The sequence below is a fragment of the Pygoscelis adeliae genome, unplaced genomic scaffold, assembly GCF_000699105.1.
Source record: "Pygoscelis adeliae isolate BGI_AS28 unplaced genomic scaffold, ASM69910v1 Scaffold7, whole genome shotgun sequence".
In the NCBI taxonomy this organism is placed as follows: domain Eukaryota; kingdom Metazoa; phylum Chordata; class Aves; order Sphenisciformes; family Spheniscidae; genus Pygoscelis; species Pygoscelis adeliae.
In genome coordinates this window covers 2,764,240-2,780,996 of record NW_008825268.1, presented here as the reverse complement: position 1 = coordinate 2,780,996, position 16,757 = coordinate 2,764,240, and the positions used below count along the sequence as shown (strand labels likewise).

The window sequence follows — 16,757 nt, the reverse complement described above, 5'->3', positions numbered from 1 at the left end:
GTATAGTCATTATTACCCCTCAGGCAACAATATTCTGGTGGCACTCAGTTTTAGCTAACTAAGGGTTTTCTGAAATTGGCCTTTTGGAATAATGTCAGTCTCTTTCAGATACTGCAAGGTTTTCTCTATTTCTTCCAAGTCAGCTGATCTAAGAGGAGCTGCTAATCCCAGTGGCAATGGAATTTGACCCATTTTCAAGACGTTGATTCTTTTTCTCTTGCTGAAGATAAAAGCCTTATCTTTGTCAAGTTTGGGTGAAGCATGGGACTCTGTATCCCAGACAGCAGATGAGTGTACCCTGGGCTGCTCAAGCCTTAAAGAAAAGTTTAGTCTCCTTGAAAATGGATTTTCTCCAACCTGGGAATAGATATATAACAGTCTTGTTGTCAGGCATTATATAAACTTTATTGGTCAAAAAGCTGTCTTGATTACTGCTTATAAACAAAATTTGGAAAAGGGAGGTACCAAGGTAGGCAATTCAGAATTAACAAGAAATTTGCCTTTTTTTTTTTTTTTAAAGCTGTCTTTCACATGGCCTTGGTTTGAGATTTTCAATTATTTTGTTACAGTATTTCTTCCTTTTACAAAAAGAAAAGACTTTATTAGCTTTTAAAACTATCATATAGGATGTTAACTGAAACTGTCACAAGGCCTGTTGACTGTCCGTTAACATTTTTGTATCCTGAATCCCTTTGGTATTTGCTACCGTCCCTGGATACTTTGGGTGTTTTGAGGCATATTTCCTTCATTTTATAAAACTGTGCATTGGGCACGAGGGTCTGTTTCCACAGCCAAGTATTTACCTTGCAGAACTAAATTACTATTAGCTGTCAGCTGGACTGAACTAATATTTTTGAAGAAAACTAAAACTGCATCTCAGTTTGATTCTGATGCTTTTTGACATTTCAATTAAAATACCAAAATGAAAGCCTTCATTTATGGTTTTTTTTAACTGAAATTTGCTTTTCGGTTTGTGTTTTGAAAACAAAAAAACAGAAGGAAAATTTTAATTTAAAAGAGGAAAAATATGTTTCTCTAAAAAAAAAAAGTTCTGCAGTAGTTCAGATAACTACTTGCAGTATTTAATAAAATCAGATTTTGAGCAACTCTGTTGAAAACATTTCTTTATACTTTTTTGTTTGTTTGGACTCCCAAACAACAAGTGACATTTCATCATAATTAGGAAGATGTTTCAAGTTATAGTTACTGTGTTTTCCATCCACAAGTATGAATGTAACCATGTTTTCTTCAGACCGGACTTTTGTCAGCCAAAGACCCATGAGGAGAACAGGCTGCATTTTGCACTGTATCTGAAGCCCTCACCCACCTGAGGTTTGTGCGTCTTATTCAAAGAACACTTGCACATTGTGTTTTCCATTAATTTAAGTAGGCTCAGATCTGTAAGTTCTCCTTCACCCAGATATGCATGTTTTCTGTGAGTGAGGACTGCAGGGTTGGGATTTAGGATTAAGATTTTGTTGTGCTGTTAAAAACAGATTTCATACTGGTTTTCATATTGATTATTCCCTTCTGCGGGAAATAGTTAAGCTTCGATAGGATTCTTGCCATTTCTAGTACAAGGTGCTAGTTAGCAGAGATGGCAGTCAGAATCTGTCCTTGCAGGAAAAAGAATCAAGTAGAAAACTATAGGAAAACAAAGGGAAAAGGTGTAAAGACAGGAATTAATTCTGCTTTTCAGACTGACTTCTACAATCCAATTACAGCTATCAGTAAAATATTTACAGCTTTCTCTTTGGAAGCAGATAAAACTGCCCTTGTATTCTCTCCATATTTAGCTGAGTCTTTGGCAAAAATATAAATGAGTGCAAAGATATAGAAAGGCAAAAAAAAAAAATCTGATCATGTAACTGATCTGATATGAACTTGCCATCATTATGATGGCTGTGAGTTAAATTTTTCCAGATGTTCTCCCTAAAACTTTTTACTCAACCATGTTATTCAATAGCTGTTTTTCTTCAACAGGAAGGCCTTTCCAGTGACACTCAGAACTGAAAAGAACAGATTTTCTGAAACTCTCCGCAAAGTAAAATGGTCACCATAAGGAAACAATGGAGTGGAGTTGTGGATGAGTGCAGAGTATGCTGCCCTGATACATTTTAATCTGGTGGGTAAAACTGTGCATTTAAAATCTTATAGTTGAATGCTGCCGTGCTTACAAAATCGTGCATGACTTTAGAGAATAGTCCCGGTGAGGGCAGCAGGCCTATTTGTAAAGTAAGACATCAGCTGCCTTGTCAGGCTGATGTGTTGCTGGTTGACAAATCAGGGGGATCACAGAGATTTTGAGGGAATTACAGGAGAAGTGCCTGCCACTTCTATGCAGGCAAATTAAAAAAAAAAAAAAAAAAGATGCAACAAGTGATTTGTTCATTCTTTCTTTTTGTTGTGTTCCTGTAAGCGGGTAGTAATGGGGGAAACTGAACTTCTGTAGACAGGAAGGATGACTTCTTTCCTCTGAAGTGCACTCAAGGGAAAGCAGCTTTCAGGACCCGTGGAGTGTGGTGGGCAGGAGTCACATCAAGGAGCTGGGAGAATGTTATTTATACAGAGAAACTGTGGAAGGAAGCAGAGAGCAAAAAGCCAGGTCTCAGGGGTAGAAAGGACTAGAGACTGGAGGGGACTGGGCAGTTTGCATCTCAGGAAGGCACTGAGTTGGCTGGAAAGCAAGCTGCAAGCAAGAGCACACCTATAAGGACACAGTGGGCAGCTAGGAGCAGTCCATTTTTAGTTCCTGTTCTTCTTGCCTTGTCACTTGGAATTGTTTCCATCTAAAAAAATAAATCATCTGAGTTTATATTCAATCGTTTCTGTCTTTTATCAGTTTAAAAGCAAGTTGGTATTCTTTGGGAAGCTTAGGGTAGAAAAAAGTTTAGGGTGAAGTCTAGTTTACTTGGGCTATTGTCACATCCAGTCTTTACTGAAACTGGAATAGGAAGATGAAAGCTCACAGTTTTGCCCAAATGTATTCAGGTCTATGGTAGAATAATAAGTAAAAGAAAAGTCAACCATCAGCAATGCTTGGCTTTTTGGATAACAACCAGTCTCTCCATCTCTAAGGAATCAAGCGGGTGGATTTTTAATAGGGTTTATTTGGCTTGTCAGTAAGTTAGGCAAGCGAAGAAAGTAGTTATCAATGTTTATGCCACATGAAGGCACTCTGAAACAATAAGAGAGCATACAGACTCGAATGTCTGCTGTTTACTCAAAATTTCACTGAGACTGAAATGGAAGAGGAATTGCTACGGCCAAACTTTGATCTTTTTTCCATCTATATATGTATCTGTAGTATACTTCTGTCAAAAGTACCAGTTGGCAGGAGCTGTCAGATCCCAGGTGTTGCAGAATGCATTAGCCATTCCCCCAAATTTTGCTTCATACTAACTTGCATGTATTGTTCTGCCAGGTTTCATGAACCTTCCCAGTCATATCTCTGTGGATATGCAGTATGGTTCATGTGATGTGAATTCCCAACTGCAGGGCGATGCCAGACTTGCCTTCCAAGCAGGTGTGCTGTTGAGCTGCACACACACAGGAGATCTGCGTGAGCTGTCCAGAAATCCTGAATGAATATATGAAACCATCAATTTCTGCTAATGCAGAATTTCTGTCTGAAAAAAGATAGGATCTGGCAAGACTTGTATTTGCTATAATTTGAAACACAACTTTTTAAAATTTATCTTCTGTGCTGAAGTCAGAACCATATCTTAAAGTTTTTTATCACTTCTACAAACCTTTTTTGCTTTGTATATGAAGGCTGAAGTTCTCCGATAATGAACTGCTACTGTTCGGCTGGACTTCAGAAAGAAGGAAAAATGTCAGGATGTACAATCATGTGAGTTGGTAAGGGTGAATCAAAATGTAGCACCCGAATCTGAAGATTGTATTTTGATCTGCTAAGAACCTCTCCCGTTAAAATTTAAAATACCCTTTTCCCCAGACCTCCTCTAAAATAGAACAAACTATGTGGAAAAAAACCACGTTCTGGCTGTGGCTTAAATAACAGAAGACAGAAGACCCGAGGGGTAAGGCTTGCACTTGATTCTTATTCCTTTCAGTTTCTCTGCATATACTCAGGTGAAGATCAGTCTTAGTTTTGAAATTCTTGGCTTGTCACACTTTGCATCACAATTACCGTGTTTTGCTTGAAATGCTTCATTTGATCTGAGATTGGCTCAAAGCAGCAGATCTGAAAGTGTAACTGAGCTTGCTTTCTCTCCTGCAGCAATCCAAGAGAATCAGGTGATAGGGGATGCCTGGATGGTGTTAGTTCATTTGCATGTGAACAAGATAACTTCAGTTTATTCCCCCCCTACATACTGCAAAAAAGGTAAGTTGCGGTCTCTGAGGTAATGGGGTTAGCAGTAGGCTGTGAACGAAAATTGTTACCTATCTCAAACTTACTGTTGTATCCACTGCAGTGATCTTGCTTGATAAACTAACACCTGACTAGAAAATATATGGCAAATCTTAATATTATTCAGGCACTTTCGAAACTCTTCCTATAAGTTCCTTGGGAAGCAAGTGGAGCTTGCCTTGAAATGGAAGACAGGGTTTCCAAATCACTTTGAGGGCTTTTCTGCCAGCTGTAGGGATGGAGGAGAGTATTTGTCTTGTTCCCTGTGGCAGGAGAGAATTTCATTTTTGCTGGCACCTTCAACTATTCTGCTTTTCCACTCAATATTTTTGAAGTGTGTTTTAGTCAGGGCAAGACAGGGTGGTCAGAAATGAGGCACAGCCCGACAGATGGCAGGCGAGATTTCCAAAAGCACCTGAAGGACACTCGGGGGAAAAAAACTCTTCTCTGATCTCAGCTACAAGAAGGAGAGTCCAAGCAATTCACGTGGGCTGCTTGTTACGCTGATCCCAATCCAGGGGAGACTTATGCCACTGGAGCTCCACTGAGCTGGAGGCAGTTACCTGGGACTGGCACTGATGTGAATCTGGGCCAACGTGCCTACAAATTGGCTCTGATCTCTTGTCTTTCAAGTAAGAACAGAACTATCTTGTGATTTTTACAGAGAACTTGAAAATGAAAAATCCTGCATAGCTTGGTTGCTTATAGCAGAGCTTCCCAGCTGTGACGAGCGACTTTGGGAGCTTCCATTTTGGGGTGCCAGACCTGGGTCACGTAAACAGGGCCTCAAGTGCTCTCAGCACTTCTTTTCTGAAAATCAAGCAGTTTGTTTTAAGCCTCTGAAAAATGGAGGCACTTAGCTTTCTTTGAATATCTTGGCCCTGGGGATTTACAAAGCCACAGACCACTGATTTTTTTTTAATTTTATTTTTACGGTACGGTGGGACTGTTATGAATTTCATTTCTTGTGTTTTTCACTTGTAAACAGTAAGAAAAACCTCCTCATGTTAATGAGCACTTTGCTTTCCTTGTCCTACTCCCTATCTGTGTAGGATATAGCGTAAATGAATATGAAACAAAAGGCAGTCTGCCTTTCTCTAAACAGCTATGCCAAGTCTCAGATCATGTTAAGGAAGCTCGAGTTGTGAGTACCTCCCCCTTCCCCCGCCACCAATATTTGAACTGTTCTTGTCTGAATGAATTTTCTGCCATCATGGTTTTACATTCCTGATTTCTCTGATATACGTCCTTCCTCCAGAGCCCCTGCCCAAACTTTCTTTCCTGAAGGGACAATACAATTGCAAGTCATGTACTAGCAGGCAAGTTTTAAGCTCAGGCAACGTGGTTGCAACTCCATGAAACCATTGGTCTCTGCTCTCCTTTTCCCACTCTTCTATGGTTGGTTTCTTTTTCCTTATTGATTCCCTGTTTCTTAGTGATTCTGCCTCTTCTGAAGGTCTTTATGTTAAGTGAAGCACATACTTAAGATCTGTCCAAACCACAGCAGGCTTGTTTGTATGTTGACAGGTTTTTCTGAACTGAGGCTTCTCTCAGGAATACCTGATATATTTTATGGCCTTAAAGAGTCAATAGTTCATCACCTCTTTTTAGCACATTGGCAGTGAGACAAATAGCTTGGATGTTTTTTCCTGTTTTTGGCAGAGGAAAGTTCCTCCATGATGGTGGAGGCATTGAAAAGGAAGGTGGTTCTTACACTGGAGGGATAACCTTCCTAATCTCAGAAGGTATGAGGTGGGCTTAATCAATTTTGATACTAAAACATGGATGAAAATGGGGCATCCTTGCTGTGGAGGTGATGAAGGAAAGTAGATTTTTGCCAATTGTTCCCCCATATAGCATTTCATTCTTAATAAAGAGCTGCCACATGAGATGTACTGCAGATCCCTGACAAACAGAATCCGGTTCATGATGTGGTTATGCAGCTGTTTTCACCTGGCAAAAGATGCTACTCTGCCAAAAGGCATGGTCCTTTTTCTGCTCACTCCTGTCCCCCTGTGTTCATGAATGGCCTCATGGTGAAAGGAAAGGGTTAGTTTTTAGCTGGATCGAGCTGCCTCATTGTGCAGCCATATTGAAACTCAGGTGGTGGAAGGGGGTAGTTAGGAATTAGCAGTAAGGGTGCTGAAACTGGCAGTGTGAATTGGTTCTGGTTCAAACACATGTATACCCAGGGCCCAAAGTAACTTTCTGATGTTGGTAGAGAGTAAAATGGAGTGCAGAATTTGCCCTTCAGCATAGCCATAACAAAGGGTAGTGCTTGTAACCTTCCAAATGCTATGTATGACGTTCATGGCAGTGTAAAGCTAACATAATGTGAAATGTGACTTTGGAAGAAAGCTGGCTTCTGAATTGCATGTGTGAGCGCACATGTGTTTGTATATTAAGATGACCTTTCTGGTACAAGGTATATGTCTTTGCAGTCCATTCACTTATAATCATGCCTTTGCTTTCTGTACGTCTCCTCTCCCATGTGTATCTCCAGCCTTGATCACTACAGGCTAGAGCCAAGCAAATAGAGGAATAGCTTACAAAAACATTTCCCAGTTCCCTGTTTTTTTTTGTTTGTTTGCAAAGAGTGAAACTGGTGTCTCTCAAACTCCTTCTATGAATCAGAATGATTGTCAGGTATCTTCTTGTAGGAAAAATGGTTATGTCTTTCCCAAAGCACATTAAAGTTACCAGGGAACATTGTTGCCTTGCTTCTCCTAGCTCTGCACACTTGTAAAGCTCATGTTAAAGCAGTAAGCTCCTCTACACCCAGTCTGTCTTCCACCCTATCTCTGTTTGCCTCTTTCAATCATCTGGATTCAGGCCTTTCCCATGTGTTTCTCATCCAAGTCTCCAATAAGCTCTCCACATCACAGAGTGTACTCAAACCCATTGCCCTCTCTTCTCTGTCTTTTATTATGTGCATGACAGTTCAACCTGGTGCTATAATGACCTGTGCAGGAAATATTTTCATGTGATACTGGCATCAATTTAGACTAACCTCAAACCACTGTATACAAAGAAGTCCTGATTGTTACTGTCAGTGATTAGAAAAGGTCACCTAAATCCTTTACAGCAGTATAAGTCCAGCTGCAAAAAAAAGTCTGTATATCTCTTTTTCTCTTGCTCTGAGCTAATTAAAGCTTTGATCACCTGGGTATCAAAAGATGCCTCACCATTTTAGTTATCGAAGAATAATAATGTGCATGCTTCTCCCACAGCTTGTGACTTCATTAGGCATTTTTATGTCTGGCTAATGAGGAAGATGATTCTTTTTTAAGACTATAGTGTAGGGTTATAGGGAATATGTGATAGTTACAAAGGTCTGTAGTCAGTTAGGAGATAGCATATGGAACATTTCACCTTATTTTAGCTGTTGTCCATTGAAATTTTACTAAAAGATGTTTTTCTCTCGCAGCCATTTATTTTTCCTGGTGATGTCCTTTTCATTTATTTGGGGAGGGGCAGCACTTTGGGACCTGTGCTAGGGCTTCTAGTGACTGTGTACTCTCCAAACACAGAATAAAAAGACTAGGGCTTTCCACAGAATTTGGTCTTCCCACTTTGCTACTTTTAGTACAAGTATGCTTGTAGCAGTCACAGGCTGTCCCACTAGCTAACGTGCGGACCCCAGATCACACGTTGGAGACCACTCAAAAGCACACTGAGAACAGGCTGTCAATTTGCCTAGACCATGCGCTATTAGGACAAGTGATGCTGTACATTGTCTCTTACTGAAATGTAAAGTGTTTGTTTCAGAGCGTGAGGACTGTCTTCATTGCTGTGGGCGTGATTTCTCTAGCAGGTTTTGCTGTCTTCCAACAGGCAGAGCTAGTGTCTGGCCTGTGATGCAACCCCTACAGCAGAGCTCAGAGACCAACCTGAAGAAAAGTGTTGCAAGGGTGTGTAAGCAAGCACCCCTCCAAGGAGGGGCGGGAGGAGGTGGGGCTGCACAACAGACTTTTAATGGCAGAATAAATGGGAGGGTGTAGGGCAGCGCTGTACAGTCAGTCCAGCACACCCGCTGTGTCTCTGTTCTCTTCCCCTGTGATCTGCAAGAGTATATTGTCTGCACCAAATCTTGAAGAAATACATACAAGCAGATTTTTGTTTTGTCTTGTTTTCTTTAAACTTTAGTTTACCCATCAGCAGCTTTGAAGATGACAAGAATTTTGACAGCTTGCAAAGTGGTGAAGACTTTGAAAGGCAGATTGGAGTTTTGCAATGTGTCTGCTGATCACTGGAGTTTCGCAAGGACTGGTACCAGGTTGTTGAGCATCAAGGTAACAGTAACTGAGCTACTGTGGTTTAATAGATGTGTTTGGCATGCTGAGAGATAGCTTGCTGCAGATAACAGGGCTTACCTAGACACATAAAACTGAACCAAAGGAGATTGGTCTGAACCCTAAGCAAGGGGGTTGCTTGGCTAAATGGTTTTATTAGCTAAGCAAACACACTTTTTGTGTAGTCTAGAATGGAAATTATAGGGCAAATTGCACCAAAAGGTGGAAGTTCAGGGTTTCAGTTAATTATTATACGGTATTTTCTTTAGAAACACCCCACCCTTCTATAGGACTGATAGCTAACAGAGCAGATCTTTCAGTCCCTATGAGCATGAATCAGCTAGATATTTAAAAACATGCATCACTTGAAGCATGCGATTAATCCTATTGGATCCACAAAGGATACATTTTCAATGTATTGGAAACCGTGATGGCTCTGAGATTACTCGGGGACGTAGGCTACTCTTTGTGAATGCATCAGTGTATCAGCTCTTGATTTACTGGGGCTGGAACCCCTTAGTTCACTTCCCTAACTTTCTTCTGCTCTTTGTTACAAGAGCTACATTTGACCAGCTTTGCTAGTGTAACTCAGGCAGGTGTGGCAGAGTACAGTGGTGGCAGAGTACAGTGGTGAAATTGGACTTTCTGTGTGAATTCTGTAGCACTGGCGGTGTTTTGTCATCATGCACTTTGCATTGAAAAGGCGCTCTTGCACGTGTATCCTGTTGAATCAACAGTGTAATAGAATTAGCAACTGGAGGAATGATGTTTCAGTGGGTGGTGAGGAAGAGCTCTTAGAGACTTGGGCTGCGGGAATGCAGTGGATGCCGCCTTACCTGGCAGAGTGGAGTAGAGGGCTGATCAGTATCGTTTCTGTCCACTGAGGACTAGGGTTTCTCTTACCTGTACCACAGCCACTGATTTTTTCAGGAGTTCTCTGAGCTCCTGGCCAACAGACCCATTACTTAAAAAAAAAAAAATTGGCTGCAGAGAAAAACTGGATGATGAAAGAGGCATCCCTATTTTCATCCCTTCCTTCAGCATGTGAGTTCTCAGTTTAGCTTTGTCTCACCTGCACTTAAAAACAGAGCCTGTGTTGTGACTGATGTTCTTGCTAATGGACCTGTCTTCTCCTTCCCGAGAATGCACAGCAGACATGAACCTTGTTCACTGTCTTAAAACACAGCACAGTAATTCTCCTCCCAGCAGATTGATCCCAACTCTGCAATCAGATCTGGCTTATGAGGAAGTTATTCCTCCTTGTGATGACAACAGGAGTCCTACTTGTGAATTAGAAAGCCATCATGGTTACCAGTTTCTGCAGCTGCACCATCTGAAGAGGAAGTAGGGCTCTGACATGAGGAGCAAGTTCCTTGGTTGTTCCTCAGGCTGGTGAAGATATGTTGGTTTGACAATGACCACACGTTAAAACTATGTCAGAGCCCTCTGGTGGGGCAGTGCTGTCTCTCACATCTTCCAGGGCAGGTGCCAGCTTCTATTGTTCCATTTTGAAATCTCAGCACTGGGCTAGAAAGTGTCTCTTGGTGTGACAAAGCAAATTGCTATACAGTTTGAACAACCTCTTCTCTTTGGGCTTTGTGCTTCAAATTGAAACGGGATAGGAGAAAATGGAGACAATTTTACTGCCAGTATTGCTGGGTGAGTGGAACCCGTGAATGCACTGAGAGGTGCTGTTGGCAAATGTCACAGTGTCTAGAGGGTAGGAGCTGAGGATTCATACTTGGCAGCTTGGTTTGTGACTGGTGATGGCCTGTAACATCAGTATGCTGATGCTATGTATTGTAGAACAGGAGTCCATGCAGGTGCACTCAAGTTCACTAGGGTTTTAGAAACTGTCGAGCCAACTATGTAGGATCGAAGAGTTCTGTTGGAACACCATCCTTCCTTGTCTCTATTGCCTCTGATACCTCTCTTGCTTTTTGGAGCTGGTTCAGTTATTTCTGCCATGCTCTGTAGAGTACAGCAGTTGAAGGCTTGTGATGCACAGAAAAGTGAGGTCAAAGACACTTTGTGGTTATAAGTCTGCTGCAGTAAAAGGCATCTTCCGCTGGTAAAGCTTTGTAGCCATGGTTAGGATTGCTGGTTCAGCTTTTGATGAGACACCATCTTTCTTTACACATCCCAGGATAATTCTGGTAGGCACCTGTAGCAGACTGGATCTGATGCATTCTTATACTGATGGATTAGCATCTGAAGTTTGGATTTGGCATCTTAAATGACAGATTGATGGTGTCACTCATTCAAGGACTGTACAGCGACTGACCTACAAGGTCACATCTCATAATGCTGAGGCATCCAATTAAGAAGTTTCATGCTCATGGAAAACTCCTGCCCTACTCTGATGGAGTTACAGTACCAGCTGTTCTAGCATCTACCTAATGCTGTGCTTGTAAAGCTAAAGAGTGATTGCTTAAAGCCAATGACACCAATGCTGAAGGCAAGGAGAATGAATACCTGTTAAGAAAGCAACGCCAAGTGAAACCCTTGGGAGCTATTTTAACCTCAGTCCCAGCAATTGCAAACACACCCCAGATAGGTCAGAATGAATTGGGCCCTCTTTCTGTTTTAAACTGTATGACAGGATCTATTGCAGGGCGGCCAAGACCTACTGTGCATATGAAGTGCTGAGTCTGGTGGAGCATTTGTACCTGCACTGCGACTAGCTGGTTCACCACAAGGTGTGGTGCTAGCCAGCCAGCCCCAGAAGTCTCTTTCTGACATATTATGTCACATCTTCTGCCTTGGCATTGACACTGGGGAAAGTTGTTTCCTTATTAGACTTTATTATTTGAGTTCAATACCTACAGGAGTTCGTGCTGTCAGAGTGGATGCTTAAACTCATGGAGAGTAAGAAGGCTGATATCTAGTGTAGTTTAGGAGCATATGGCTCTTGAGATCTCAGCTCAGATTTTTAACGCCACCTTTGCCAGGGACCATGTGATTCTGTTTCAATTCAGAATCTGGAATACAAAAACTTGAACCTTTCCTGGCCTGGGGCTTTTGCTTTAAGACAGTGTCAGGCTTATACACATTTTTCCATGGGACATACAGAAGCAGAAGTGGAAGAGACTCTCTAATATACATATGCAAGCAGTAAAGCAGCACCTGAGGGAAAACTTAAGGATAAGTGGTCCTAAAAAGCCAACCTATTGCATAACTTCGCGTCAGAGTGTGGAAGTTAACTGTAGTTGTGAGACAAGTGACCAAGTAGTGACTTATGGCTGGGTTTAGTGTTCCAGCCATCATTAGGAGTAATGGATATTTGTAAGAAGTTTGGAGAAAGAGTGAAATGCAAAGTAATTAAGGTGTGTGGGCTAATGGCAGTATAGGTAATGATCCCATTCTCCCATTATTGCAGGCTTAAATTAGCGTTTAGTTGCCTTTTATTGTTTTTTCTCACTGGGCTATTTTAGGGAGCATAACAAAATACAATGAAAACGTGTTTCTAACCTATGTATAAGCTAAGTAAAGTATTAGAGAGCATGAGGGAGAGGTGGTAGTTTTAGTAGCATGCCTAATAATTCTTTTCCCAAGACTGTTTTCTGTCCAGTTAAACTCAGTATATGTGGGGAAACACCATTGTAGGTGAGCAGTCTGAGATGTGGGGACTCACAGGTCCATATTTCCCTATTGCATCCCATCCTTCAGTTCTAAAGGAGAGGTGGAGCATCCACGGGTGAAAGAGGGGCACAGAGAGCAGATCAGACACCCCTGTGGGCTCTCTGTAGAGGTGCTTAGCATCACTGGTTTTGGGGTAATCAAGCTTCTTCATAATTCAGGAATGGGCAGAGAGACTGCAGCTTGAAGCTCGCATCATTTAATGCTCATCTGAGGCCAATGTAGTTAAATGGGGATGTAAAGAGTAGTATGAGCAATAAATAGGTGGCTTGTAACAGTATAGCGGGCTCAGTAAGGAGAGGATTGGGAGAGCTATAAAACCCACCAGGAGCAAGCTAAAAATATAGTTAGAAATGAGAGGGAGAGGAGGAAAATTTTTGAGCACTGGCTTTAGAAACTATTTCAGATTACTGTAAAAGGGCTCTTCAAATATATTTTGAGGTAGGTGGAAAGTAACTGAGAAAATTACTGCATTGGAAGCAGAGAGATGGGTGAGGAGGTGAAAGATCAGTCACAGGCTACCCCACTCCTCTCCCTTTGGAGGTGAAAGTGAAGGGGAGGTAAAACCGGGACTGTTCCCTTAGAGGTGGGGGGAACTTAGTGAGCTGCTACTGTAGGGGAGAGAAGGGGTGCTCAGTGACTTCTGCTAGGTACCTCAGCTGTCTTGGTTCCCCCTCCTCCTTTGATTTTTGTCACAAACAAATATTTGTGTCATTGTTGTGAACAGCCTTAAGAAGAGTTCAAGTTGTAGGAGCTGTGACTTTTCTACCGTGGTACCTGTGTTGTGTTTCTGGCTTTGCTTTCTCTTTGGCTTGGATGGTAAAGGAACTAATCCAAAACTTCTCCCTAAAGTTAGCCTAAGTGTGAATCTTCTTTGGTGTATCCCAAGACACTGACCTGGCTTTTGATTCATTCTTTATTCTTGCCCTTTCTTCTTCTCTTACTTTTAGCCAGAGCAAATGTGCTAAAATAAAATTATATATATATAAAAAAAGGGTTGGCAAAGGAAGTCTTGACTGTTAGCAATGTCCAGATAGATTTCCAGCCTGTGATGGCATAGTACTCACAAGAAGAGACATTTTTCTATCAAAGGGAAAACTCCTCCTTTGTTGCTGGTTATTTGGTCTTGAGAGAGTGGATGTAGCACAGTCCTGGCATGAGCTTTCTACTGTAGAACAAATCTGGTGTCTTTTGGCTTCTTTTGCACTTCTGATATGTTGGCTGTTACGTAGCCAGCCAGATTTGTGTGCCAAGAAATGCGGCAGAGGCTGTCGTGCTGCGTGGAATCATGGCCTCCTTAGAAAGGAGATGTTTTATCATCTTCTTATTGGAGGGAAATAAACTGGCCTGCGCTGAAATTGAGTCCCAGCTGTGTCTCTGCCATATGTCAGTGCCCATTCTGGCTTCGGTACTCAGCATACTTGTAGTCCTCTAGCAGCCCAGCATTCAGGGTTCAGCTTGGCCTTGCCAAGATAAACTGAGGGATTTCTTTGGAGGGGAAAAACTTTACTTCCTTGACTGGTTGCTCTGTGAGGCAAGTAGAAAAGAGGAAAAATTACCTGTTCACTTTCCAGTACAGGGGTTTATAGCAGACACAATTTGAAAAGCAAATTGTACCGCACATCTTTTGAGATTTTGCAGATCTTTATCATCCATCCTGTAGATGGGAAGGGCTGCTAGAGCAGGGAACTAACTGGAACTAAATTAATCTGGTTTTTTACTTATTGTTTTTGTTGGTTTTTTTAACTGCTACAGTGCTTTGTTTACTTCATGTGTGAAGTGCTTACTGAAGTGGGACCTGAACTAGTAAACTCTTCAAGTTGCTTTGACAAAATGCACAAAATCTAGCAATACCGCAGCGACAGCATGACCCTTTCTGTTAGCCATCTCCACCCTCAAAGCTCTTCAAGAGCCCTGCAGTCTCTCTGGAGCACAGGGAGCTCTGCTAAAGGTAAAGCTACTGGTGTGTAGGAAGGAGAAATCAGACTGCAAATGGTGTGTCTCACGTTGGGGTTGTGTATTGAAGAAATGTTTTAGTTGAGACTACAACAGAGATTTATCCAAGACTACATGGGGATACTTCTGAGAAGGGTGGAGACAAAAGGACCTCATGGAAGCTCTGGGTTTTTGTTTATTTCTTCCTTGTTGTTTTTTTTGAAAGTGAAAATCTCTCCCAGCTAATCCCTGATTGAGCCAACTGGCCGCCTTTGTAGCCTGTAATTCACTTTTCACATTAAAAACAAAACTGAAAAGACAAGGTAGGCTGGCAGCTTAGGGATATGGTAACACCGCTGCTGGAAATGTAAGCAAGAATAATTGCTTCTAGAATGCTCAACAAAACAACCACTTAATTAAGAATAATAAATCAAGTAAGGGAGGGAAACATTTGAACATCTATCCCTTGCTATAGCTGAACTTGCAGGCAGGTTATGGTTGCTCAGGGACATTCTTCTGCATTACTTGAACACTGTGTAGGGGCCCTAATAGTACAATGGGGGCTTCTGTTCAACAGAAATTATTTCTCTGCTGGTCTGGTGTGTAGAAGGGCAGGTGATCTGTGGTGGGAGGAAAGACATGCAGATTCCTGTCAAGTACTATAGTGAGAGTGAGGCTCTAAAGGTCACAGTGATTGCTCTGGATTTTGGCCATCAGGAGTTAGATGGATCTTAACTTCTCTGGTTATTCCACAGTTGTGGACTTTGCTTCCTGAAGGATTCTCCCAGGCTATGTTTGCAGTTGGGACTGCAGTTCAGGTGATTACCTCAACTTGTACCAATGAGTGGTAGGACTTGCTTGAACTGGAGTTGATTTTTGGGTGGACTCAAATATGTAGCCTGCTGGGGGAAGGGATCCATCTCTTGAAACCAAGGCTGAGAGAAACTGGTTCCTACAGTCAGTCTCCCATGTTGGCAGTGTGGGCTGGGTTTTCAGCAGGCTTCAGAAAGGGCAGAGGTCCTGTCCAAATTCCAGTCTTACTTAACCAGGTGACCTCTGTGCTTTGTAATGCTTTGAGTGTCTGGCAGCTTTCTGTAATGAGAGGCTTAGTGAGATTAGGGAGCTCCCTAATCTCACTATATTTATTATGTTTATAACTGGGGAGGGAGGGGATTTTGGTGTTGCTGACTATCCCATCCAATGGTGTGGGAAGGTTCAGAAAATGATGGCTAAACCTTTTGAGAATGACTGGATGTTTGACATTAATGAGGAAAAAATGCAAGGCTAAAAGCATCCCAGATGCACAGAATTCAATTACTTGGCAGTGCAGTTTGATTTTTAGTGTATTTTGCAGTACATTAGTAATTGATCTGTGCAATATTTGTAACTGCAGAGGAGCTCTAGATGAACGTTTGCCATGATTGTTACAAAATGTTCAATGCTGGGAATGAAATTTTTCCTTGCTGTGATTGTTCATCTGATTTATGGTTAATGGAAAGTAGCTCTCCTGCTCCTTTCTACAGCAAATTGATCTTGATTCTTCTTTAAAAAATCACAGTAAGAGGAATTGTTCTGTAAAAAAAAAAACAATATGAAGTTAAATCAGGGTGAGAGCTGCTGCCTGGTGGACACGCTTGGCACATCTCCTGTGGTGCAGACCATTGGGGTTTTTGCACTGGTGGTTGCTCTGTCACTGCAGCTCTGTGCCCAGGAGACAGCTGCACTTGCATTCCAGAAGTGGAAGTTTCTCAGGCCTGAACGGTTCATCGTCCAAATTCTTTTAAGCCCAGAAATTCATTGGCAAATCTATTTCCACCTTTGCTTACTCCCTCTCTTCCCCTGCATGTCATCAGTGATCCTGCTGTCTGAAGGAATCTCCCAACTCATTCTGTCATTTCTGTTGTGCATATACTCGGGTTTTTTTTGGTAGAAGGTGGAGTTCCCAGGTGGTTTCCCATCCAATTCCTGGACAGGCTAAGAAAGGTTTAGTTTCCGAATGAGGCAAAAGAGGGTGTGTTTAGTCTGGTGTGTGCAAAGACCCAGCTGTGCCACTGAATCTCTTAATGACTTTTGCAAAAGTCACTCTCTGTGTCCCATTTTCTGCAGCTGTAAAATACTGATTAAGCCTGTAAGGGATCCCACAGTTAGTGTGGGACTCAGTTCTGCTAAACACTCTCTGAAAGAGCTGCAGTTTTATGGGAAGTTTTCCTCTAGGCTGCTTATTCCATATCTACCTCTTCCAGGACAATTTATACCTATTGTCTCTTGGGAGACAGTCCTGAAGGGCAAAGGGGTCCAGGAAGGCTGGACGATCTTCAAGAAGGAAGTCTTAAAGGCGCAGGAGCAGGCTGTCCCTGTACGCCATAAGAAGAACGGGTGGGGAAGACGACCGGCCTGGCTGAACGGGGAGCTTTTGCTGGGACTCAGGGAAAAAAGGAGAGTTTATCACTTGTGGAAGAAGGGGCAGGCGACTCAAGAAGAGTACAGGGATCTCGTTAGGTCGTGCAGAGAGGAAA

General features: G+C 42.1%; 1 protein-coding gene across 1 annotated transcript in view; it reads left to right on the top strand.

Annotated features, from left to right (window-relative positions):
• Positions 1-8,544: 8,544 nt before the first annotated feature.
• CPS1 (carbamoyl-phosphate synthase 1, mitochondrial) overlaps positions 8,545-16,757 on the top strand; it is a 99,202-nt gene continuing 90,989 nt past the window's right edge. Inside the window, exon 1 of the mRNA XM_009329645.1 lies at positions 8,545-8,667. Coding sequence (XP_009327920.1) covers positions 8,545-8,667 — 123 coding nt within the window. The remainder of the gene's footprint in view (positions 8,668-16,757) is intronic.